The sequence below is a fragment of the Podarcis muralis genome, chromosome 11 (assembly GCF_964188315.1).
Source record: "Podarcis muralis chromosome 11, rPodMur119.hap1.1, whole genome shotgun sequence".
NCBI classification, from domain to species: domain Eukaryota; kingdom Metazoa; phylum Chordata; class Lepidosauria; order Squamata; family Lacertidae; genus Podarcis; species Podarcis muralis.
This window is the reverse complement of record NC_135665.1, coordinates 19,181,768-19,206,690: the sequence shown is the minus strand read 5'-3', so window position 1 is coordinate 19,206,690 and position 24,923 is coordinate 19,181,768. Positions and strand designations below refer to the sequence as shown.

At 43.3% G+C, this 24,923-nt stretch overlaps 1 protein-coding gene across 3 annotated transcripts in view; it reads right to left on the bottom strand.

The window, feature by feature from the left end:
* The window catches only part of ZNF608 (zinc finger protein 608), a 124,535-nt gene that overhangs the window by 55,197 nt on the left and 44,415 nt on the right, over nucleotides 1-24,923 (bottom strand). For all 3 annotated transcript variants that reach the window (XM_028749388.2, XM_028749389.2, XM_028749387.2), the window contains exon 3: nucleotides 11,059-11,314. In XM_028749388.2, the coding sequence (XP_028605221.2) occupies nucleotides 11,059-11,314 (256 nt within the window). The remainder of the gene's footprint in view (nucleotides 1-11,058; nucleotides 11,315-24,923) is intronic.

Genomic DNA, 24,923 nt, shown 5'->3' with positions numbered 1-24,923 from the left:
AATTAACTTTATAAACAAAACATGTCTTTGTTTTTAGACAAAGAAAACAAAGTCGCGAGACGTTTTCGTCTTGCGAAGCAAGCCCATAGGGGAAATTCGTCTTGCGAGGCAAATCGAAAACGGAAAAACCTTTCGTCTAGCGAGTTTTTTGTCTTGCGAGGCATTCGTCTTGCGAGGTACCACTGTAATTAAATTACCTGACTTCCAGATTTTTAAAACTACCCTTCTGATGGATAAAAATCACTCTTTTCACTTCAGTTGTCAAGCTGCAGTATATTTAGTCTTATTTCAACTCTCCCAACCCATTTTTATATAACTTTCATTTATACATGGGTTTTTTTTGTTTGTTTTGCTTTTTAAAAAGTTGACCATTATTGAGGCAGAGGATCTTATAGTATAAAACCATGGACTTTTCACAGCCCCCTCTCCCCGCCTTGAGTTATAAAAAGATAGCTTCCTTTATCTATGAAAAGTGACATTTGCTGATTCCTTTTAAACAAGTTGGTCGTTGTTCGCCTAGTTCATAGCTTTCCAAACTGTGTGTCGCGACATGTTAGTGTGTCGGCTGCAGCGTGTAGGTGTGTCGCGCAAACACTCCCCACGCTTCAGCCCGGGGCTGGAAAGAGGTTAGTTTAACCTCCGGTTTGCTAGTAAAACTGAATTACTGTGTCACGACATGATGCGAAACTGAATCACTGTGTCGCGAAATGATGCATGTCTAAAAAGTGTGCCACCAACATGAAACGTTTGGAAAGCTCTGCCCTGGTTGAACATGACACCAACAGCATGATTTTCTGCATGTTTACTTGGAGTGAAATCCTTCTAAATTCAATGGAACTTACTTCCAAGTATGGTGGCATAGGGTTCTAGCCTTCAGCATTCTGATTTAAACTATAGGCAAAATAAAATGTGAGAATGGCCTATTGTACATCTGTGCCTTTCGATATGAATCAACAAGACATATTCTAGATAACAAACTATGAGCCACACGCCACGTTTTCCCTCCAAGCTATATGTTGCATCTGCTACCGACCAATTTTAAAAGTGTTTCTCACATATGTATAACTTTTAAGGGGAAAAGTGGAGATCGGTCATTTTGAATTCACAGTTTCTCCATAAATTGTAAGTCAATAAGTAAACAGTAGCACACATATTTGCACCTCTTGGCTTCAAATACCCAATGTCTGGAATTTCTGGCTTAATAATAATAATAAATTTTATTTATACCCTGCCCTCCCCAGCCAAGACCGGGCTCAGGGCGGCTAACACCCGATATAAAAACAAACTGATTGAAATACAACTTAAAAACAAGATTAAAATACATTAAAACATTAAAATACAGCCTCATTTCAATGGAGGGGATTTGTGGGAGGACAGGGGGCAGAGTTGCCATTAATCTGTTATCAAAGCTCAAGTTTAAATCATTACAAAAATCTGGAGCAAAGGGGAATTGTATGTCGGGAATATGTACTGACCTTTTTGTTATTTTAGTCACCAATATTTAATAATTAAACAACAACAAGTTGGGCACCAGCTCTTTAGCCACTTAGCCACTTAGCCACTGAAAGATATGTAACTGATAATAGAAAAGTTCTTGTTTGTGAGAGTAGTCTGCAAAATAGATACTGAGCCTACAACATTGTAATTGGGGGGAAAGTTTATAAACACATGCACAAAAACACCATTCTCAAAATACATGTAGTATCTACTAGCCTGCAGAGCTAGTTACACGACGGCTTGTAGTGTGGTAGACACAGGGCTGTAAAAATGGCTGCAGTCATCACTACCCACTTTCTGCTTTGACTGTAATGCCCCTGTAGCTACCGTATTTTTTGCTCTATAAGACTCACTTTTTCCCTCCTAAAAAGTAAGGGGAAATGTGTGTGCGTCTTATGGAGCGAATGCAGGCTGCACAGCTATCCCAGAAGCCAGAACAGCAAGAGGAATTGCTGCTTTCACTGCACAGTGATCCCTCTTGCTGTTCTGGCTTCTGAGATTCAGAATATTTTTTTTCTTGTTTTCCTCCTCCAAAAACTAGGTGCGTCTTGTGGTCTGGTGCGTCTTATAGAGTGAAAAATGCAGTATTTTCAATCCTTTCCCCACACCACACTAGGTGAGATTCCGTTTGTGTTTATATGTCCCAGCCCAGCATCGCAGCTGCTGGAATGAAGTCTGTGTGTGATGTTACATATACAGTAGTGGTGCCTCGCAAGACGAAAAGAATCCGTTCCGCGATTCTCTTCGTCTAGCGGGTTTTTCGTCTTGCAAAGCAAGCCCATTGACAGCTTAGCGGATTAGCGCTACAGCGGTCTAGCGGCTTTTCGCGATCAGCTGCTAAGCGGGTTATCAGCGGAACAGCTGATAGGCGGCTTAGCGGCTTAGGAAAAGGGGGGGAGCGGAAAAAACCCGCGGGGACGCGCAAGATTTTTTCGTCTTGCGAAGCAAGCCCATAGGGAAATTCGTTTTGCGAAGCGCCTCCAAAACAGAAAACCCTTTCGTCTAGCGGGTTTTCCGTCTTGCGAGGCGTTCGTCTTGCGGGGCACCACTGTAAACAGATATTCCAAAATAAAACACCCGTTAATATCTTACCATAAGAAACACTGATTTCATAAAACCTCAACCACACTTTAATTCTACATTTCTTGAACTATTATTCGATCAGTTCCAAAGACAAACAAAGCACATTCTGCGCTGTCAGTGCGGAATTACACCATTGTAGAGTTGGAAAGGACCACAAGGGTCATCTAGTCCAAGGGTGAGCAAACTTTTTCAGCGGGGGCCCGGTCCACTGTCCCTCAGACCTTGTGGGGGGGGGGCGGACTATATTTGGGGGGGGGGAGATGAACGAATTCCTATGTCCCACGAATAACCCAGAGAGGCATTTTAAATAAAGGCACACGAAATTAAAAGACGCCTGCTTCTTGGGAGAAGGGCAATGACAGGCCTAGACAGCATCTTGAGAAGTAGAGACGTCACCTTGCCAACAAAGGTCCGTATAGTTAAAGCCATGGTTTTCCCAGTAGTGATGTATGGAAGTGAGAGCTGGACCATAAAGAAGGCTGATCGCCGAAGAATTGATGCTTTTGAATTATGGTGCTGGAGGAGACTCTTGAGAGTCCCATGGACTGCAAGAAGATCAAACGTATCCATTCTTAAGGAAATCAGCCCTGAGTGCTCACTGGAAGGACAGATCGTGAAGCTGAGGCTCCAATACTTTGGCCACCTCATGAGAAGAGAAGACTCCCTGGAGAAGACCCTGATGCTGGGAAAGATGGAGGGTACAAGGAGAAGGGGGCGAAAGAGGACGAGATGGTTGGATAGTGTTCTCGAGGTTACCAGCATGAGTTTGAACAAACTGCGGGAGGTAGTGGAGGACAGAGGTGCCTGGCGTGCTCTGGTCCATGGGGTCACGAAGAATCGGACAAGACTAAACGACTAAACAACAACAACAACACACATTCTACTCATGTAAAAACACGCTGATTCCCGGAGCATCTGCGGGCCGGATTTAGAAAGTGATTGGATCGGATCTGGCCCACAGGCCTTAGTTTGCCTGCCCCATATCTAGTCCAAGCCCCTGCAATGCAGGAATTTTTCGCCCGATGTGGGACGTGAACCCACAACCCTGCCATTATGAGTCTTATACTTTACCATACAGTGGACGCTCGGGTTGCCAACGTGATCCGTGTGGGATGCACATTCGCAACCAACACCTGCGCAGACGCGGGTTGCGATTTAGCGCTTCTGCGCATGCGCGGCCGCCGAAACCCGGAAGTAACCCGTTCCGGAACTTCTGGGTTTCGGCAGTCCATAACCTGAACAAAACGCAACCTGAAGCGTCTGTAACCCGAGGTATGACTGGAATGGGATTCCAGAGCTTAGCATGTGCAGCCCACAAGAAAGCAGCTGGAGGGAGGGCTTCTTAGGAGCTCTCCGAATTTGTTGTGGCTGTCTTCCCTGGTCACTGGTGCATGGAGACTTTGCTAGCAGAGGTTTACAATGGGGTTGTTCATAACAGCCACTACAAAAAAAAGTTCCGAGTCAAAATATGGAACAAAGGGATTATTATGACATTAAGATTCAGGAACAGAACGTAACTGGGAAGAGGACCAAGAGGCGAAAGACGGCTAGAAAACTGCAGACGTTCGAAGCCAAGCTTTTGATTGACAGTTCCAACTTACTGAAGCAGGAAACCGGACTTAATGAGCTGCAAGGTCAGTTAAGAATATGCTAGGCGGTGGCACAATAAAAGAAAAGAAAAGAAAAAGAGATCCATGCAGTTTACTACCTTCCTAAGAGAGGTTTGCGATGCTATAGGTAACTGAATAGAAACCTATGTCTGACAAGAGGGATCTAACTTGCTTTCTTAAATCCTCGATGAAAAATTGCTTTTACAAAATGAGGACCAAAAAACCCCCCCATTTTCATTTTCTTTCTCAAACTATCAGGACACGACAAGCTGAGGATACCACTTGTTAAAAAAGAAAAGCGACACAACTACCCCTCGTCTGTGTTTATTATCGAACAAGGACAGATTGTTACGAAGAATTGGAATGCCAACCCAGCAATCAGAGCGGAGACAAATGCGACGAGGTGACGGATTGTTCTGGAACCAGTGGCAGGCAGGTGAAGGATGGCTGTCTTTGGATCAGCGTTCAAGCATAAAACCCTTCATAAGAACAATTACTTCTGATGGCTACAGCTGTTCGCAGCCAAAACCAGAGAGAATAAATATTTGCGGTTTCTTTTCTTCAAAATGCCCCTTAAGCAGCTGATGATATACGGTTGTGTCACAGTTAATTATATAATCTTTCAGATTCCCCATCCTTAGAGAAATCGTATTTGTGAATGTGGAAGTGTAAAGGTGTTTTGGGGTGTGTTTTTTTACCCAGCCTATCCATATGTTGCTTGCTGTAAGAAATAATAAAAGTAACAGTAATACTACTACATGGGGTAACCTTGGTTCTCAAACGCCTTGGTTCTCAAATGCCGAAAACCCAGAAGTAAGTGTTACCGTTTTCAAACTACCATATTTTCAGAAGCCGAACATCCGATGCGGCTGTCGGCTATTGTTTCCGGGGCAGTTGCACCAATGAGAAGCTGTGCCTTGTTTTTCGAATATTTCGGAAGTCAAACGGACTTCCAGAACGGATGACGTTTGGGTCTTTTGTTTTTGAAATTTATTTTGTGTTTTTGAGGCTTTTTCGGTTAATTTGTTTTTGTGACTGTGTAGAACCCAGTTCGAGGGATGCGGGTGGCGCTGTGGGTAAAAGCCTCAGCACCTAGGGCTTGCTGATCGAAAGGTCGGCGGTTCGAATCCCCGCGGTGGGGTGCGCTCCCATCGTTCGGTCCCAGCGCCTGCCAACCTAGCAGTTCGAAAGCACCCCCGGGTGCAAGTAGATAAATAGGGACCGCTTACTAGCGGGAAGGTAAACGGTGTTCCGTGTGCGGCTCTGGCTCGCCAGAGCAGCGATGTCACGCTGGCCACGTGACCCGGAAGTGTCTCTGGACAGCACTGGCCCCCGGCCTCTTGAGTGAGATGGGCGCACAACCCTAGAGTCTGTCAAGACTGGCCCATACAGGCAGGGGTACCTTTACCTTTACTAGAACCCAGTTCAGCTACTGGTTGATTGATTGATTGATTGATTGTGCGACTGCGGAAATGGATAAAAGCCCCCCATCCAAACAATGATCATCATCAGTGCAGAGAAGGGGGGAAAAATCAATTTTAATTTTTTTATCATCTACAATACTGTCTTTATTTTATAGTAAATTGCTTTCATTTTATGGATCAATGGTCTCGTTAGATATTAAAATTCATGTTAAATTGCTGTTTTAGGGGTTGTTTTTAAAAGTTTGGAATGGATTAATCCATTTTGCATTACTTTCTAAGGGAAAGCGTGCCTCAGTTTTGGAACGCTTTGGTTTTGGAATGGACCTCCGGAACGGATTAAGTTTGAGAACCAAGGTACCACTGTAATAGTATTGGCAATACTACCATTAATAATACTAAAATGTGTTTTTAATTTATTCCATACTGCATAGTGACTTCTGAGTGGCCTACGTTATTTGAATACAGACCAACACAGTCAAACTAGTGATAAATATCAGCCTTCTTAGATGCAACTATCAAGACAGCTTCTGTATTTGCCCTCACTAACCTTACATTGCAGCCCATCTGTTATCATCTAAATAGTCTTCTCTTCTCAGATATTTTACTTTAATTGAGTCTGACTGGTTACAAAGATTTGTGTCAGCTAATGAACTGTTGGCTTTTTTTTTCTTTCCTGCAAACTGACCAGAGGAGCACAGTTTTTGAAGTCTTCAGTCTGCCAACATATTCCCAGTTGCTACACTTGAGAACAGGTCTGAACTAAACACAGATTTTAGTATAGCAATATTATTACCCTTGAGGCCTCTCCCCACTTTTTTCTTCTTCTCAGCAGGGAAATGCCATTAATGATGTCATTAATGGCAGTAATCTCACCTGACTCCAGTCCCTTCTCCACCCCCTCCACCCCCAATAACAGCAATTTTTCTTTCCCTGGTCAGTCATGCAGATGTTTTCCAATGCCCTCAACTGGAAAAACAAGCCATTTGATGGCAATACTTGTAGGCTGCCTAACACTTATGGAATCTTGTTTTTTATTATACAATTATCCTACTTTGCAGATGAAGACTATATCCCAAAGTAGCTCACAGCAATTTAAAGATAACTACAAATAACAATTTAAAAGCGGTATTGATGTGGGGGTGATGTACATAAATCAAACTATGGTGTAAGCCCTGCCCTAAAGGCTTACAATCCCAAAGACGGGGCATATTGAAGGGGGAAAGAGAGAAGGTGCGATGAAGACTAGGGAAATCAGTTTTGACAATGGCAGAATAAAGGGATGAGTAGCTAACAGGTATTTTTTCCAGTTGGGACTAGGGCTGGGAGATATCTGGCTTTCAACATCACAATATATCAGCAGCTAAACATCACGATATACCAACATATCATGATGTGTGAAATAAGGATGGAACTGCATAGAGGCAAACAGTAAGATTGGATGATACCTGGTTTATTACATCGCGATATACCACCAGCTAAACATCTTGATACTTCATAATGTCTGAAATAAGGATGGAGCTATGCAGAGGAACTGGCTGGCTTCACAGTTTTCCCCACACTGTAATACTTGCATAGTACACCAACGCATGCACAAAACATGATTTGTGATAACATGATATGGACTTCAAACCAGTTTTGAACGATCTATCGCCCGGCCCTGGCACACATCATGATTCGCGATATACTGCTGGGTCAAAAATTATGGAACCAATTTCACGATGGCAACTTCAAACTGGTTTTGCACGATATTATCACCCATCCCTAATTGAGTCCCGATTACTGGTACAGTGGACCCTCTGGATACGAACTTAAATCGTTCCGGGGGTCCGTACGTACCCTGGAAAGTCTGCAACATGAGGCGCCACTTCTGCGCACGTGTGTGCGGCTAAACCCGGAAGTATACACTTCCGGATTTGCTGCGTTCGCAACCTGAAAGTTACGGTAACCGAAGGTAACGTAACCCAAGGGCCCACTGTATTCTTGCTAGGATGGAGGTCCTTGTAACTAGACAATGGTAACAGAGGCCATAAGTGGCCTTCCCTTGAACAGTACAGTTTGGGATTGCCTTATCAAACAGCAGCTTGCCTTTTTTATTGGAGTACCCGTTCTGGAAGCGCCACACAAGAAGCGCCTCATGCGCTCAAAGTGCAGGTAGCAGAGATATGGCTTGGGTGGGGGGACTACACTAGAGCAGCCCGTATTACCATTTTAAGATCTCCATGCAAAATAAAACTGCATCTCTTTTATATGCCACACTGTTCTCATTACACCTGCCGTTAATACCAGCTCCTCTTTATCTTCCTCTTTTTACAAGGAATTACTGCAGCTGCTCAAACTGCATTTTGTATATGGCTGCCATATGTGCAGCTCAGACCTCCTACAAACTGGTTGTGATCACTGCACAACTGATCCCGGCTCAACCCCATCCAACACAATTTCTGTCTCTCATAAACATCGCAAAAGGTGCCATGTTCAGGTATGAATCACGCTTGAGCCTCAGGAGTGCATCACTGCTATTCGGATCATCCTTGTACCTACCCTGTTGTCTGGACGAAAGTTACCAATTTCACTGTTTAGTATTTAACTGTGTGAATGCAAGCAACTGATACATCTGGTGAATACATCAGGGACGAGAAGCAAGGGCCATTAACCTAATTATTTCAAGGTTTCAGAACAACATCTCTGATGAGGTCCAAAAGCTGTTCTGGAGCTTTTCTTAAAGGATGCAAAGCCTAGCTCTTCCAAAAGCCTTAGAGCTGTTGAGTGAGCATGTCTAGACCTGTGGGACTGTTGACACAGAGTACACTATTTTTAGTGGTTTCTTGATGGAGAGACTGATGGTTTTTTTTTACATAGTTTTGCTGCCACTGTTGTACGGTTTACTTTGCTGGAAGCCGCACTCAGCCTTAGAGAAATCCCAGTTTTTTAAATAAATTACAGTCAAACCTCATTTTGTGGACAGGATCCGTTCCGGAGGCCCATCCGCAAGCTGAAAATGACCCACGTCGAAGTGCCATGTCTGCGCACACATGCAGCACGATTTAGCGCTTCTGCGCATGTGGCGAACCCGGAAGTAACCCTTTCCGGTACTTCCGGGTTTGCCGCAGACATTCGCCGAAGTAGATGCAAGCGGAGGTGGACGCAGAACGAAGTTTGACAGTAATAACAAAGCAACTGCAACCAGTGTATGTCTCTCTGCCCCATATGTTTGACTGTTAGGTCACTAAAACCTGGCTTATCCTCCAATGTAAATGCACTATTTGAAGTGTAAAACTATGCATAACACTTCAGACACCTGGGCTTGGTGCAGATTCAATGCTTGCTCCCTAGAAACCATGATTTGCACATTAAGAGTCAGCCAGAAGTGTGCCCCAAACACTAACATGTAAACGAGACCGTTAGAACCCGTTGCTAAATGTACTAAGGATCTATGAAATTAACAGAATTTACTTGCAATTGTGTCTTGGATTGAAGCATAAGCAATTTTTCATTACATAGCATTATACCACCAGGTAATTTTTGTCACAAAGGAAAAACCACCAAACAGCCACATCTATTGAATTTCCCATATTTAGAAGGCTCAGCTTAATATATTCAGCTTAATATTCCTATATTAAATCAGGATCTGATTCTTTCCTTTCTTAGAAGCCCACAACAATTTTCAGGGATTTATCAGTGTTAAGACATTATTAATATTACTCAAGAAGCTTTCCAATATGCTAGACATCAACAAGTGAAACCTTTATTATCCTGTTTCCCTATTCTCTGCAGCTTTGAAGGCTGAGTAGTCATCTTGCTAATGCCACGCAAATGTCCCAGATTTGCAGATGCACAAACAGAATGGATAATAACTGGCGGAGTTTCCTAGACTATACACCCCTTCCCATAAGCAGAGGCAGGGACTCTGGATCAGGCAATTTCAATAAATAAAAATCTTCTCAGCTGAGCACATCCGAGTAGTACCAAAAGCAGGCAGACAGAATATCATTCTTGCGAGCATGGAGGCACATTATAAAATACCACACTGCTGCCCTCCAGACCTTTAACAAGGCGCACTTCTTAATTCAGTGGGGGTCAGAAGTTTAGTTTACTCAGCAAGAATAACACTATTAAAAGCTACTGCTCTTTCATGTCACCACAATTCACACTCGTACATTCCAACTCTGGCTAATGCAGGTCAGTGAAAAGAACATGAAGGGAGAGAGTCGGGCACCTCAGCTTGCATATTTTAAAACAGAATTTATATGTGCTTTGAAAACAATCTAAAAGGATCAATCTAGATTACGAATCTGATGAAAGCGTGCGCAGCAAAAGAGATGGATGGACGAGAGCATATAAAAGCAAGCAAGTCAGAATCTTTCTATTGATTTCCAGGCAGACAGTGTAAAGCACTCTGCTGGTGCCTTATATATCATTGCACAGAATGAACTACTGTTGCGCATACAACTGAAGCATGTTAGGATTTATCATCAGCTGATCTGCTGTAGGACACTTTTGAAATGGAATTTCTTGCTTCCAATACAGCGGCTATTAAATCACTAGTAATTAAACACTGCTCAAGCAAACATGAGAAAACATCTGTAACAGCACCCATTCCAACAGTTCTGATTAGATATAATATCCTACGTCAAAACCAGCAATTAGGCCGGCATGTACAATAATTCCATCATTGATAACAGTAAATTCAGGCAATAAGAGATTATCTTACGGAATTTATAATGGAAAAAATCTGCGCCCATGACAAAGAAAAGCTTTTTCTGATGCCTTAATTTTAACAAGAGTCATCACACTTCTGATTCTTTTCCTGACCAAAGTTTCATCTCTTAATTATTTTCAATAAATGCCTGCTTATTCATCAAGCAACAGGTTGCCTTATTTTAATTAATGTGCCTTATACATGAAACCTCCATGGACTGATGTTCTCTCAGAAACTTCCAGTTCAAAAAGCAAATTCTCCTAACTGTTAACGTCACCAGAAAATGTATTCATGCAGCACAAATCTTTTTTCTTTACAATAAAAAATTAAAACGAATGCTCAGGAAATCTCCTCACATTAAAGACAGATTGCCTGTGCAGGGTATTGCATAGAATGTTTTAAAATATAGAAGTGTGAGTTTCAGATATACTTCTAAAATTGTATCACTTTTAAAAACACTTCCTCCTGCACCATTATCCCGTTACACTGTAAACCATTTTATTTTTAAACAAAGACATTCAATATCTAAAAATACATTCAATCTTATCCTAAAGGTTTATCAAGCCACTCGGTACAATCATGTATCAAGAGTTTATTTTATTTAAAATGTAGCTGGTTTCACTGGAAGAGATATGATGGGAATTTCCTCTAGTTCTAACAACAAACAGTACTGTATAATATGACTGCTAACAAACTTGTGAAGCAGATGCAACGTTCAGACAAAATGGGAAGAGAAACCACAGCTTACCTTCCTCGGTTTCATGCCATACAATCCCTTCCAAATTCACACTGGTCCCAGGTTCACATGGTCCAAGGCATTCAGGTTCCGTTACTATTCCAACATCGCAAGTATTCACACCCACTGAACGAGTCCGTACCAAAAGTTGCTCAACTGGAGCAGCAATGTTGGAGGAAGATGGGGAAAAGTAGGAAGGCAGAATCTGAGGTGTAAGACTACTGGAGATAGGAGGCGGAGGTGCAGGCACTGTAAAGAGGGGGTCAACCTAAAAACAAAAACAAAGACACAGTCTGTCATATGCTGAAGGTATTAGGAAAGATTGTGTTTATACACACATTGAGTTTTGAATGCAGCAATTCCACACATTATGAAGCAGTACCCAAAAAGTCACATGATACCAAGATGCGCCAATCAAAACATATTTCGATATCCTCTTCAAATAACTATGGTCACTTAGGAATTTTTGTCTTCAAACTCCGTCAGTGTGACCACTGAGTGACTCACCGAATTATTACCTTTTAGACCAGAGCTTGCCAAACTGTCTGTTGCGACACATTATTGTCTTGGCTGCAGTGTGTAGGTGTATCACACAAACGCTCCCCGTGCTCTTTCCAAGGCCAGAAAGGGGTTCCCTTTAACTTCCGGTTTGCTAAACTCAATAAAACTGAATTACTGCAAAACCGAATTACTGCGTTGCGGAAATGAGGCATGTCTAAAAAGTGTGTCACCAACAGGAAAAGTTTGGAAAGCTCCTTATTAGACATTCTGATCGCTTGCTTTAATATTTGCTCCCAGGCATTTCAGATGCCTAGGATCACGAACCAACTAAGACATCAACAGTAATTTGAGGTAGCATCTTATTTAGAAATGACTTTTTATCATTTATTCTCTAATATGGGCTCCATTCTACTATGACTATGAAAAATAAGTTGAGCCATCTTAGAAATTGTCTAAGTTAGTGTGGCATGAAATCATCAGACGCATGAAATAAAATGAAATGGCCACTGGTTGTGTGGAGACAGGAATCTTGTGCACACTGGAAGTGCAGGGTGGATAAGTGGATAAAGGTGACAGCACTAACCCCACCTAGGTAAAGGGACCCCTGAGCATTAGGTCCAGTCGTGGCCGACTCTGGGGTTGCGGCGCTCATCTCGCTTTGTTGGCCGAGGGAGCCGGTGTACAGCTGCCGGGTCATGTGGCCAGCATGACTAAGACGCTTCTGGCAAACTAGAGCAGCACACGGAAACGCCATTTACCTTCCCGCCGAAGCGGTACCTATATATCTATGTGCACTTGACGTGCTTTCGAACTGCTAGGTTGGCAGGAGCAGGGACCAAGCAATGGGAGCTCACCCCGTCACGGGGAATCGAACCGCCGACCTTCTGATCGGCAAGTCTTAGGCTCTGTGGTTTAACCCACAGCACCACTTGCGTCCCCAACCCCACCTAAGTAATCCCAAAGTCTTTGTGTGACAGGTAAGACTGGAGTATTGGACGTAGAAGAACTATATTCTTTCCCTTCCTTCAGAGTATCTTTCCTTGGATAAACTAGCAGCTGAAAATACAATAGCATAATGCATGGGTAGGCAAACTAAGACCCGGGGCCCGGATCTGGCCCAATCGCCTTCTAAATCCCGCCTGCGGGCGGTCTGGGAATCAGCGTGTTTTTACATGAATAGAATGTGTTCTTTTATTTAAAATACATCTCTGGGTTATTTGTGGGGCATAGGAATTCGTTCGTTTTCCCCCCCAAAATATAGTCCAGCCCCCCACAAGGTCTGAGGGACAGTAGACTGGCCCCCTGCTGAAACGTTTTGCTGACCACTGGCATAATGTAACCTGTATACAGTCAAACCTCGGTTGTCAAACGTAATCTGTTCTGGAAGTCCGTTCAACTTCCGAAACGTACAACAACCAAGGCGTGGCTTCTGGTTGGTTACAAGAGCTTCTTGCACTCAAGCCGAAGCTGCGTCAGACATTCGGGTTCCGAAAAACATTAAAAAACCGGAGCATTTGCTTCTGGGTTTTCAGTGTTCGGGAGCTGAAATGTACGATAACAGAGGCATTCGGGATCTGAGGTTTGAGTGTACTCTAAACAAACATAGTACACAGACAAATGGGATGCAATTTACGTTTCCTACTGAGACCTACCAATAGTCTTTATTTAAAACCTGGAAGGCAAACTTATTCTATGCTGGTTAAAACTTGACGGCTGAATCTCTAGGTTTGGCAACTACCTGACCCCAAAAAAGGGAGGGATGAAATAAAGCGCAGCAGAGTACAGAAGCTCTGTACTTCTGTTATGTGTTTATCCTGCTGCCATCAGACTTTTAAGATGTTGGCAGCGTTAAAAGAAAGGGTGCGGGGGGGAGGGAAAGCTTTTCAACAAGAAATCAAGCATGCAGGCGAGTGAAAACCAACTGACCTCAAAAACAGCTGTTCCTTGCAAACTAGTCAAACTAGTAAGGATGAAAAAAACCCAATATTTATCTTTGAACTGCATTCAAGACACAGGGCCAAAGTTTGCACTACATGAGTTTTGGCTGCCGCACAGACTTCTCATAACAGAGGCCCTCCAGCCTTCTTTTCAGGCTTTCGGAGTAATGCAAATGCACTTGGTTCCTGTGTTTTCTCCAGCATTTATCCAGATGTGGAGCAGCACAGTGTCGGCTCAAGCTATACCCCCTCATAGATAGATAGAACCCTGTGAAATTATTTGAAAATTCTCCAAATCGGTGGGTTGTTTTTTTAAGAGATCCAGTAGGGGGTAGTTGGTCAACAAGTGAGTTCAAGGTTCTGTTGGACCATGAGGATTTGGAGAGACCTCTCAGATAAATGGTTCCCTGGGTGACCTTGGACCAGCCCACCTCACGAGGATGCTGGGAGGATAAAATGGCAGACCCACATATGCTCCTCTAAGTTTCTTGGAGAAGAATGGGTTACTAACATTAAAACTGACAGATTCCGCCTTGCAATCTGCAGAGATGGCAAAACTGACGGCACTGATAAAAGACACAAATTTAGAATCTTTTAAAGAAGACTGGGAGGAGGAGGAAAAAATAGTGGGGTATAAATGCTGCAAATAAATAAACACTGTGTTTATTAATAAATGTTAAGACACTTCAAGATGGTGTCCTAGTCAGAAAACATTTTGCTCTTCAAAACCAAACAGGACTTCAAAACCACGTTACAGTAAGAGACACTGACAAAGAGACAGGCGATGTTTAACTTTCTGTGATGCCTGAAGGAGTTCGATGTTGCTACAGAGATTAAATGCTCTTATACAAAAGAAGGCGGCGTAACAGAAGAATTGTGAGGGATGGCGACAAATGCACAAAGTATAACAAGCCAGTCTTGATTGAGGCCTCTGGATTAGAAAATAAAAGAAGCTCTGCAAAATGACAAGACACCAGACACTTGGTCATTCTAGAGAAATGTGTCTATGTAAAACTACAAGTTTCCACATGTGGATTGATTCCTCGGTAGCGGGGAACTCTGCATTCAGGTTTCAGGCTTCATATTGTAGTGCCAGAGTTTGGAGAAGCAGACCTAATAGGTGTAATTTATGTAATTTAAGTTCCCAAAGCACAGTGCCGCTCACACAATATTTTGATAATATTTTAGGTGTGGGGGGGAGTTATGATGCACTTATGGTCTCCTGGATAAAGACCACAAGACAGAATCCCAAATGTGTCATGCATACTTAAATTTCTCTAAATTGTAACCCATGAGCAGAAGTAGCATCCAGCATTAAAGAATTAGTCTACTTCTTCTAAATGTCTTAAAACTTTGTGAAATGGTCTACTTTCTCAAAACAGAAAGAATCCTTGGAATTCTAGGTTGGAATAGTTGCTGCAATCAGCGTCCTATTTGTTTATGAATCCTCTGTGCTTATATTGACATAAATAAAGAGAATGTTGCTTGAGTAAATGGCCTCAGCCCAGTATACCTGAAGGAGCATCTCCACCCCCATCGCTCAGCCCAGACACCGAGGTCCAACTCCGAGGGTCTTCTGCTGGTTCCCTCACTGTGAGAAATGAAGTTACAGGGAACCAGGCAGAGGGCCTTCTCGGTAGTGGTGCCTGCCCTGTGGAACACCCTCCCTTCAGATTTCAAGAATGACACGATTTTTAGAAGACATCTGAAAGCAGTCCTGTATCAGGAGGTTTTCAACGCTTAATGTTTTTATTATGTTTTTGGATGTGCTGTAAGCCGCCCCGTGTGGCTGGGGAAACCCAGCCAGATGGGCAGGGATGAAGAAGAAGAAGAAGAAGAAGAAGAAGAAGAAGAAGAAGAAGAAGAAGAAGAAGAAGAAGATCTATATATGAGAGACATTAACCCGCTGCAACAGCGTTTCATGGGAACATCAAATCCCTTCCAGCCCTAAAATGCTATGACACTAAAGGAAAGAGAGCGAGGCAGGTACAGAGCAGTAAAGCTAAACAGGAAATATGGCTCAGTGGATTTTTGATGTCTAACATACACATTCAAATGCGCAGACACAACACATGTTACAGACCTTCCTAAACGGTACCAGCTCAGACGACAAAAGAGGGATCAGATCTGAGTAATCTCAAGGTAGCCAAAAACAAGACCCCCTTGAGCATGCAAAGCTAGCATGTCAGGAGAAATGTCCTGGGGAGGGTGGGGAGGAAGCCAGTGTGCCCACACCAGAAGTCTTAAGGAATACACCGTCTACCATGTGCTACTTTTACACATTTGCAAGGGGAACCATTTCCTGAGTCAGAAGTAAATGGTGCATCCCCAAGTTTCAGACAAAAAACATGCCTCCTAATTTCAAACGCCGCTCAGAACGTTGCTATTATCGCTGCTTCTTCAAAGATCACAGGGTTAGCAAACCCAATATTTTGTTTTACAGTGGTACCTCGGGTTACATACGCTGCAGGTTACAGACTCCGCTAACCCAGAAATAGTGCTTCACGTTAAGAACTTTGCTTCAGGATGAGAACAGAAATCGTGCTCTGGCGGCGGCGCAGCAGCAGGAGCCCCATTAGCTAAAGTGGTGCTTCAGGTTAAGAACAGTTTCAGGTTAAGAACGGACCTCCGGAACGAATTAAGTACTTAACCCAAGGTACCACTGTATTTGGTTGAAAGTCCCCCAAAGAACTCTTGAGGCAACGTACGAGGGCTGAGAAGGCAGCCATCTCAAATGGGGGGTGGGGAAGGGGAAAGGTACACAAGTCTAACATCTGCTGGTGGCAGTCTGTCAAGCTGAGGAAAGTTAATGTCAAGAACAGACGCTTTGCAGTTCCTCGCTGTTATTTTTGCATGATTATTCCCAGGTGTTAGGGCATGCTGAGCGGTAGCCTTGCTATTTATCACAGAAGAGGTTCCAAGGAGGAGAAAGAGAGGGGGAAAAACACAAGCTACACTTGAAGGCAGGTTAGTTGTACAGATTGCAGCAGTTCTGTACACAGGCAGCCTTAAAACCCTACAGAAATATGCGACACAATGTGTTCTTTCCTCGCCTTATTTCACGAGCTTTTAGGGACCTGATTAGCAACAAAAGCTACTAAGTTTCAGAGTGTTGTGCTTGGCAGTTTTCCATTGCCCCAGTGTACGCTTGCATCAGGCGGCGATGGCCCTTCTGTACTAGAAAGCTGACGGTGAATATCTGCCAATAAATAGACTAAGCGCCCTAGTGAGCACTTTTCGTTGCGAACATGATGCACACACTAACCGTCCCCACCTCAATAACTCATGAATAATAGGTCAGAAAAGGAATATCACCATTACTAGGAAGACAGCTGTGATCTTTCCGTTATGTGCACAGATACTCCACTATTTGCTTCTGCTATTCCAGATGCTAAAATTAAGCAGGGCATTAAAAAACAACAACACCCGGTCTATCCGATGTTCTCGCAAATCTCCAGAATTACAATCCTGGAGTAATAAAATTCCACCTCTCCTGTAGGGGATTTCCTGCCCAGCAGGGTGGATTCCACTATATAACACAGGAGTTCCTGTAGAAAAGACACTCCTTTCCTGTTGGATAGGAGGAAGTGAGGAGATTCAAATGCCAGATTTCCCCCATCTCCTGTGGGAAAGCCACTTACACACACACACGCACACACAAGTCTAGGGTAAAAAAATAAAAAGGAAGACCTTTTGAGCCATTTGAACATCATGTTCCAAATAAAAATAAAAAATCTGATAAAAAAAACAACTAAAAAAATGCTATCCTAATTACAAGATTTCAGAAGTACGTGTCTATGGATATTTATTTCACTACCATATTTTGTAGGCTTTGTTCCAGAAAAGGCTCTTGCTTTTATAGATGGCATTTAAATAAATGAGCAATCCTTTAATTCAGGGTCCAAGGAACTAAGGCTGTGTACATGCTGCACACATGTAGTTTTTCTCCATCTGGGACTAGTCATGCTTATTCTCAACATGCTGCTTTCAATCAAGATTGATTCTAGATCCTGGCATCCACAACCATGGATGTGGTTAGTTGGAATGTGGCCGCCGAGACCATATAACACCGGTCCTGAAAGACCTACATTGGCTCCCAGTACGTTTCCACGCACAATGAAGTGTTGGTGCTGAGCTTTAAAGTTCTAAACGGCCTCAGCCCAGTAGACCTGAAGCAGCATCTCCACACCCATCGTTCATCCAGGACACTGAGGTCCAGAGCCGCGGGCCTTCTGGCGGTTACAGGGAACCTGCTCAGTAGTGGCACCCGCCCTGTGGAACGCCCTCCCATCAGATGTCAAGGAAATAAACAACTATCTGACTTTTAGAAGACATCTGAAGGCAGCCCTGTTTAGGGAAGTTTTTAATGACTGGTGTTTTAATGTATTTTTAATATTCTGTTGGGAGCTGCCCAGAGTGGCTGGGGAGACCTGGCCAAATGGGCAGGGTATAAATGGTAAATTATGATGATGATTGAAAACCCTCCCCTTAAATAGGTTATCCATTCCTTTCCCTCCCCCTGCACATGCCCCAGGTGAATGAAAAAAGTGCTGGTTGCAATCTTGGTACATGCTCACGCCACATAATAATTGGGCAGGTGTGGATACAGCCCGCCCCCTCTTCCAGGACTGCCTACATCTGATTTCAAATGAGCACATCACGAAGTAACACAGATTTTCAGTTTGCTTTTGAGGAGAAAAATTGTGCAAGGAATCTAAGTTTTGTGTGGACTATGCAGAAAAAAACAAGCACGCTGTTCCCAAATTAAATGTGTGCATATAGCATAAGTTCCATTACACCTTTCCTGTGAATATAAACCTCTCAAACTGGGAATATAAGGCATCCTTTGCAAAATAACAAACCACAGCCTTTTAAACTCTGTATCGGAGGGTTGTTGTTTTTGTTTGCTACTATGATATATATTTTTTGCTTTTACTGTATATTGTAAACCACCCTGTGATCTTTGGATTAAGGGTGGCACAGAAATTTCATAAATACATAAATAAAATAAATCTCCCCAATTGGATCAGGTTTGCCTCAATGGTGGGATGTTTTCACTACCCACTGAAGACATACCCGTTGACCCATACTTTCTCCTAATATTTGCTATTCTGATGATTTTACAATTTTGGAGGACATAGTATTAAACTAAGTCACAGTAGACCTATTGACAATAATGGACCTAACTTGGCAATGTATGTTATTTTCAGTGGGTTTACTCTGAGTAAAACTTAGTTGACTGCTGCCCTGGGTGATTATTTTTATTGACTATAGTTTTGTTTCATTACTGTGTGAGCCACTTTGATACTTCTTTCTGTAGATGAAAAACAGTACAGAAATACAAATACACAAAATTGGAAATGAACTGATCCAAAGGTCCAGGAATGCAACTGTGATCACAGGTACCATTGACTTCCCTTGCCCATTGAGTTCAGCGACACTTACTACCAGGTAAATGTGCACAGAATTGTCTCTATCACACACACATCCACATATCCTACCCTTCCTCTTGAAAGATCCCATGGAGGCAATAAAATATCTTTAAAACTATTCCAGTACAGTTTTAAATACTGGGTAAAAGCTCAAGTTATAAAGCTTGTTGAAAGAGGAAGGTCTTCAGCAGCTAATATGTGGTGCGATGCCTAAAAGGAGGTACGTAGAATCATTGAATCACAGAGCTGGAAGGGACCCTGACGATTATCTAGCCCAACCTCCTGTGAGGCAGGAATATGCAGCTGTCCCATCGAATCATGGAATTGTAGAGTTGGAAGGGACCTTGAGGGTCATCTAGTCCAGCCCACTGCAATGCAAGAATCTTTTGCCCAACGTGGGGCTTGAACCCACAACCCTTAGGTTAAGAGTCTTGTGCTCTACTGACCGAGCTATCCAATCCGAACCTGCAACCTTGACATTATCAGCACCATGTTCTAATCAACTGAGCCATCCAAGTCAAGGTTCACTTAGCTCACAGAATCACAATTCCGTTTTGCTCTTCTTTTGACTACAGTGGTACCTCTGGTTGGGAACGGGATCCGTTCCGGAGGCCCGTTCGCAACATGAAAAGAGCACAACCTGAAGCGCCGTATCTGCGCAGGTGCGCGGCGTGATTTGGCGCTTGTGCGCATGCGCAAAGCACAATTTAGCGCTTCTGCGCATGCGGCGAAACCCAGAAGTAACCCCTTCCGGTACTTCCAGGTCGCCGCGGGACATAACCTGAAAGAACGTAACATGAAGCAAACGTAACATGAAGTATGACTGTATTCACAATGATTAGAAATACAGTGGTACCTGGGTTCTCAAACTTCATCCTATTCCAGGAGTCCATTCAATGCCCGAAACCATTCAAAAACCAAGGCATGGCTTCCGATTGGCTGCAGGAGCTTCCTGCACTCAAGCGGAAGCCGCGTCGGTCCTTTGGTTTCCGAAAAACGTTCGCAAACTGGAACACTCACTTCCGGGTTTGCGGCGTTTGGGAGCTGATTTTTCGGGAGCCAAGCAGTTTGAGAACCAAGGTACCACTGTATGGGTGTAACAATACTTCTGTAACTCTGCCTGCTTAAAATAAAAAAAGCAAGGAATGCCATACTATGTGTGATCAACCACCACACACACACAAAACACACACCCCTCTGTGTGTATTCTCCACTGCTTAGAATTCATTACTTACTCTGCTCATCAAGGGGCGAAACGCTACCACACTTCATAGAAATTTCAATGTTTTGCCCAGCAAAATGTAAATAAGCCCAACCTAAACTCTTGTAAAATCATGAAATGCCGCTGGCAGTTTTATCAAAGTGTGTAGACGTGTACAGAGCCTTTGAAGAAATGAAACTGCCGTTTAGCAAGTGTGATTTATAAGCAACACTGATTTTAGCTGGGAGATAACACGGCTGTCTAATCATTAGTAGTCAGACAACAGCCATGTGAACACATCAATTATGGGCCAATGCCAAAAGCCCTTGAGATCCTGGAGATTAACAGCCAATCCTCTGTTTTACAAGTTCACATCAAAAAGAATATTAATAAGAGGAGGGGCAATGTGAAAGCCTGTCAGACGGATGCAGCCACCACAACAAGGCATTCCTCCCCTCTCGCTGTGCTTCGAACTGGCCCATGAAAATTAGCTGGCATCAGCTCCTATGCGGGGATCTGCCAATTTTCAGAAAATGTTTTCATTAACATATGGGAAGTTGTAAAAGGCTGCAGCAGCTCTGCCTTGTGTATTAGCAACAGCAATGCCTTTTGTGCCTCTCGCTTTAAAGCACAACAATTACACAAGATTAGTTCTTATTAAACCCTCTGGAAAATAAAAGCCCAGCACAAATATGAGAAATGTCACCCTATCCTTTTCAGACAAAAATCGGGAGGCTTTGCAATCATCATAAATTGAGCGGTCTCTTAAGCATGCATTTTACAGTATCGGCAAGTGAACTGAAATGACCCAATAAAAACAACCCAGTTTGAAAGTCTAGGGTCAGAAATATATCAAGGTGCCAGCATCATTTTTAAACCTCGACGTCAAATATATTGGATGCTAGCTAGCTGTTCACAGGACTTGAATAAACCTAAGGGTCATATTGTCTGCATTGTATTAAAACTATAGTACTGTATTGGCCTGAATATAAGCCACACTTTTTTTTCCAAATTCCGACCGTGAAAAGTTAAAAGTGCGGCTTAAATTTGTGACCTTACAAAAATTGGCTTTTATGATATCGCTGCTGAAACAGACATACGGTAAAACGGAACGGGTGTGAGAGCCTGAGGAATTTTAAGGGAGCGGCTTTTATTCGGGTATTGTCTTTTTCTCTCTCTCCCCACCCCCCGCCTTGAATTTTAAAGGTGTGGCTTATTTGCGGGTGCGGCTTATATTCGGGCCAATACGGTACTTGTATTGTCATGTCTGGAATTCATTTTGATTGACTCGCAGTATACTTTTTACGATTGATGCAAATCACTTTGGGGCCTTTAGTGAAAATCAGCTTACAAATGTCTAGGAAATATATAGAACAAATAAATACAGTGGTACCTCGGGTTAAGTACTTAATTCATTCCGGAGGTCTATTCTTAACCTGAAACTGTTCTTAACCTGAAGCACCACTCTAGCTAATGGGGCCTCCTGCTGCTGCTGCGCCGCCAGAGCACGATTTCTGTTCTCATCCTGAAGCAAAGTTCTTAACCTGAAGCACTATTTCTGGGTTAGCGGAGTCTGTAACCTGAAGCGTACGTAACCCGAGGTACCACTGTATTTCAAATTACAGGGCTGCATTTTCCTAAACCCCCATTCACTTCCACATCCTTTTGGGGCACAAGTAAAGCCAGATTTATCTGACTGTTCACAATAATCCTTTGACTATACTAGTCTTCCCAAATTTTATCGTTTTGAAGGGTTCGCCTATATCATCTCTTTTTAGTTGGTAACTGATATTAAAATACAGCCAGAGGCCTCCCATGTGTATGACTGCTTGTGGCGAGGGAAATCCTCGTAACAGTGTTGGCCAACATTGTGCTTGCCAGATAATCTGGACCTCATCTCCCATCATCCCTGACTATTGGTGGGAGGTACAGATGTCCACAGCATCTTACAAGCTTTGCTTCCTCCCCACTAGCCCATATGAATATGCCTGACATAAAATATTGTCAGTAACACTAGCCCTTTGCTTGCCCTCACCTGGTGGTCTAGTCATCTCCAAGTTCCCAGTGTGCACCATTCTTGTGACCTCTGTTTGGGCACCCTCAGTACTGGGGTAGGTGCAGAATGGAGAGGACCAGAACACTAGATCAGGCATCCCCAAACTCCAGATGTTTTGGGACTACAACTCCCATCATCCCTAGCTAACAGGACCAGTGGTCAGGGATGATGGGAACTGTAGTCCCAAAACATCTGGAGGGCCGAGTTTGGAGGTGCCTGCACTAGATAAATATAAGTAAGGACCAATACCTCCCATTACCAGAAATGGCTGGTCACGTTGCTCTGCAAGTTTGGCACAGGGACAGCATAGTGGGGAAAACTATGGAAGGAATACAAGCCAGGGAGGAATCCCTTCAGTGGGGGTATAATTATATGCACAAAGGGTTCCACATAGCTCAGTTGGTAGAGCACGAGCCTCTTAATCTCAGGGTCCTGGGTGCGAGCCCCACATTGGCCAAAAAAGTTTCCTGCATTGGGGGGGGGGAGGGAGGTTGGACCTTCCCAGTCTCTTCCGACTCTACGATTCTATGAAAAGCGAAAGACTGTGCCAATAGAAATGGAATTGCGACCACGATTCCTCTTCAAAAGCGTCGCTTTCTAAATAAATTTTATTTTGTGCTTAACCTAACTTTGCCGTTGATGTGCCTCATATGGGGAAAAAACACATGTCAGAAACTGTGGGGGAAATCTATGTTAAATCCATCATTTCTTGCTCTGTAATTGAGTAGCTATGCAACTGTCATCGCATGGCACTTCAGATGTGCTGAAGTGACGCTGACTCAACCGAAGGCCTCTTTCCACACTTACCACTTATAGTGGTATAGTTGCGGTTTGGTACAAAGTTTCCAAGAGCCAATTTGCAGGTGATTGTCTGCACCGTTGGTCCTATGCTGCTGTTATTAGAGTGTGGGTGTGAGGTTTTCTTTCCACACTGAGGGTGGGGTGTGCCTGAATTAGGAAAGGTTCTGTGGTTGTGGTCTCATCCTATTCCTCCAGCCATGTCATGGGTCATGAGCTTGCAACTACAAATAGCCCTTTTGAAGCGTGTGTGTGTGTGTGTGTGTGTGTGTTTAATACCTAGTATTCTGAAATTCTATTTTTTAATTTTTTTTATTGCATTTTCAGTTTTATCATAATCACAATTTCCATACATAATTCAATAAACTCAAACCTCGCTCTATTTGAGCCTTGACTTCCTCCCGCCCCTTTTTCTGACCTCCATACATATTTACTTTATTCTTAGCATTTCTACAACAACTTTTTTGCCTTCTCTCTTGTTTTGGAATTCACCTCTTTAAATGTAAATCAGCTCCTTATATTCTCTTTACAAAACATTTCAAGTCAAAGCTACAAACGTTTTCAAATGTTTACACTGTTCTTTCAAATATACTATAAATTTGCTCCAGTTTAGTATTCTGAAATTCTAATCTTGTGGGAGTAGGGCAGGAGTCAGCAAACTTTTTCAGCAGGGGGCCGGTCCACTGTCCCTCAGACCTTGTGGGGGGCCGGACTATATTTCAGAGAAAAAATTATGCAAGAGCACCACGAGCCCCGGTGGCTGCTTACCTGTGTCTTGCGAGCAGCAGGGGTTGGCGGCGGCGGCAGGACAATGAACATTGCGATAAAGGGCTCTGGAGAGGGGCAACTTAAAATGGTGGCCGCTCAAGCGCTGCTGCTGCTGCAGGCACCAACCAAGCCCAGCTCCCTTCCTCCTCTAGGCAGGGCAGGGAGAAGCCATGAGGAGGGAGGGAGGGAGGAGGCAGCGCTGTGTGAGGGAGAGGGAAAGAACGTGCGCACTGGCAATCCATGCAGCAATTTCTGGGCCATCCGTGGGCCAGATTCAGAAGGCAATTTTGCCTGATCCGGCCCACAGGCCTCAGTTTGCCTACCCATGGAGTAGGGAGATTAGAAGGTGAATTTACAAGCCTGCATAAGCATTTGGTGAACCTGGTTGTTGTGCTAAAACTGTGCCTGCTGCTAATGACTGCTGCAATGGACAGTGATTCAATACCATAGTCTCTTGTCTTCTATATCTCACAAACTGAAAGCTCACACCCATCAGAGGGAAGTGGAGGAAGCTATTACATTGGTACCTCGCAAGACGAATGCCTCGCAAGACAAAAAAACTCGCTAGACGAAAGGGTTTTTTGTTTTTTGAGCTGCTTTGCAAGACGATTTTCCCTATGGGCTTGCTTCGCAAGACGGAAACGTCTTGCAAGTTTGTTTCCTTTTTCTTAACACCGTTAATACAGTTGCGACTTGACTTCGAGGAGCAACTCATAGAACGCGGTGTGGTAGCCTTTTTTGAGGTTTTTAAAGACTTTGGTGATTTTTGAAGCTTTTCCAAAACTTTCCTGACACCATGCTTCGCAAGACGAAAAAAATCACAAGACGACAAAACTCGCGGAACGAATTAATTTCGTCTTGCGAGGCACCACTGTAATTTTTATTACTATTAATTGAACTTATATACCACCCCAAACCCAGAGGTCTCAGAGAGGTTCACAGAACAAAATCAAAATATAAAACCACAAAATAGATAATCAAAATAAAAACAACAACCCAATAACCCCCCCCAAGACCCCATGTTTTAAAGGGCAATGGGAAAGTTAGATGTTTCCCAAACCATGGGCACCAACTCTCAGCTCCTCCACACGTAAATCTGGACAATGTTTTTCCACACACGCCACAAATGAAAATACCGAGAATATATTCCAGATCTTTCGCAAATAAATATTTTTTAAAACCCA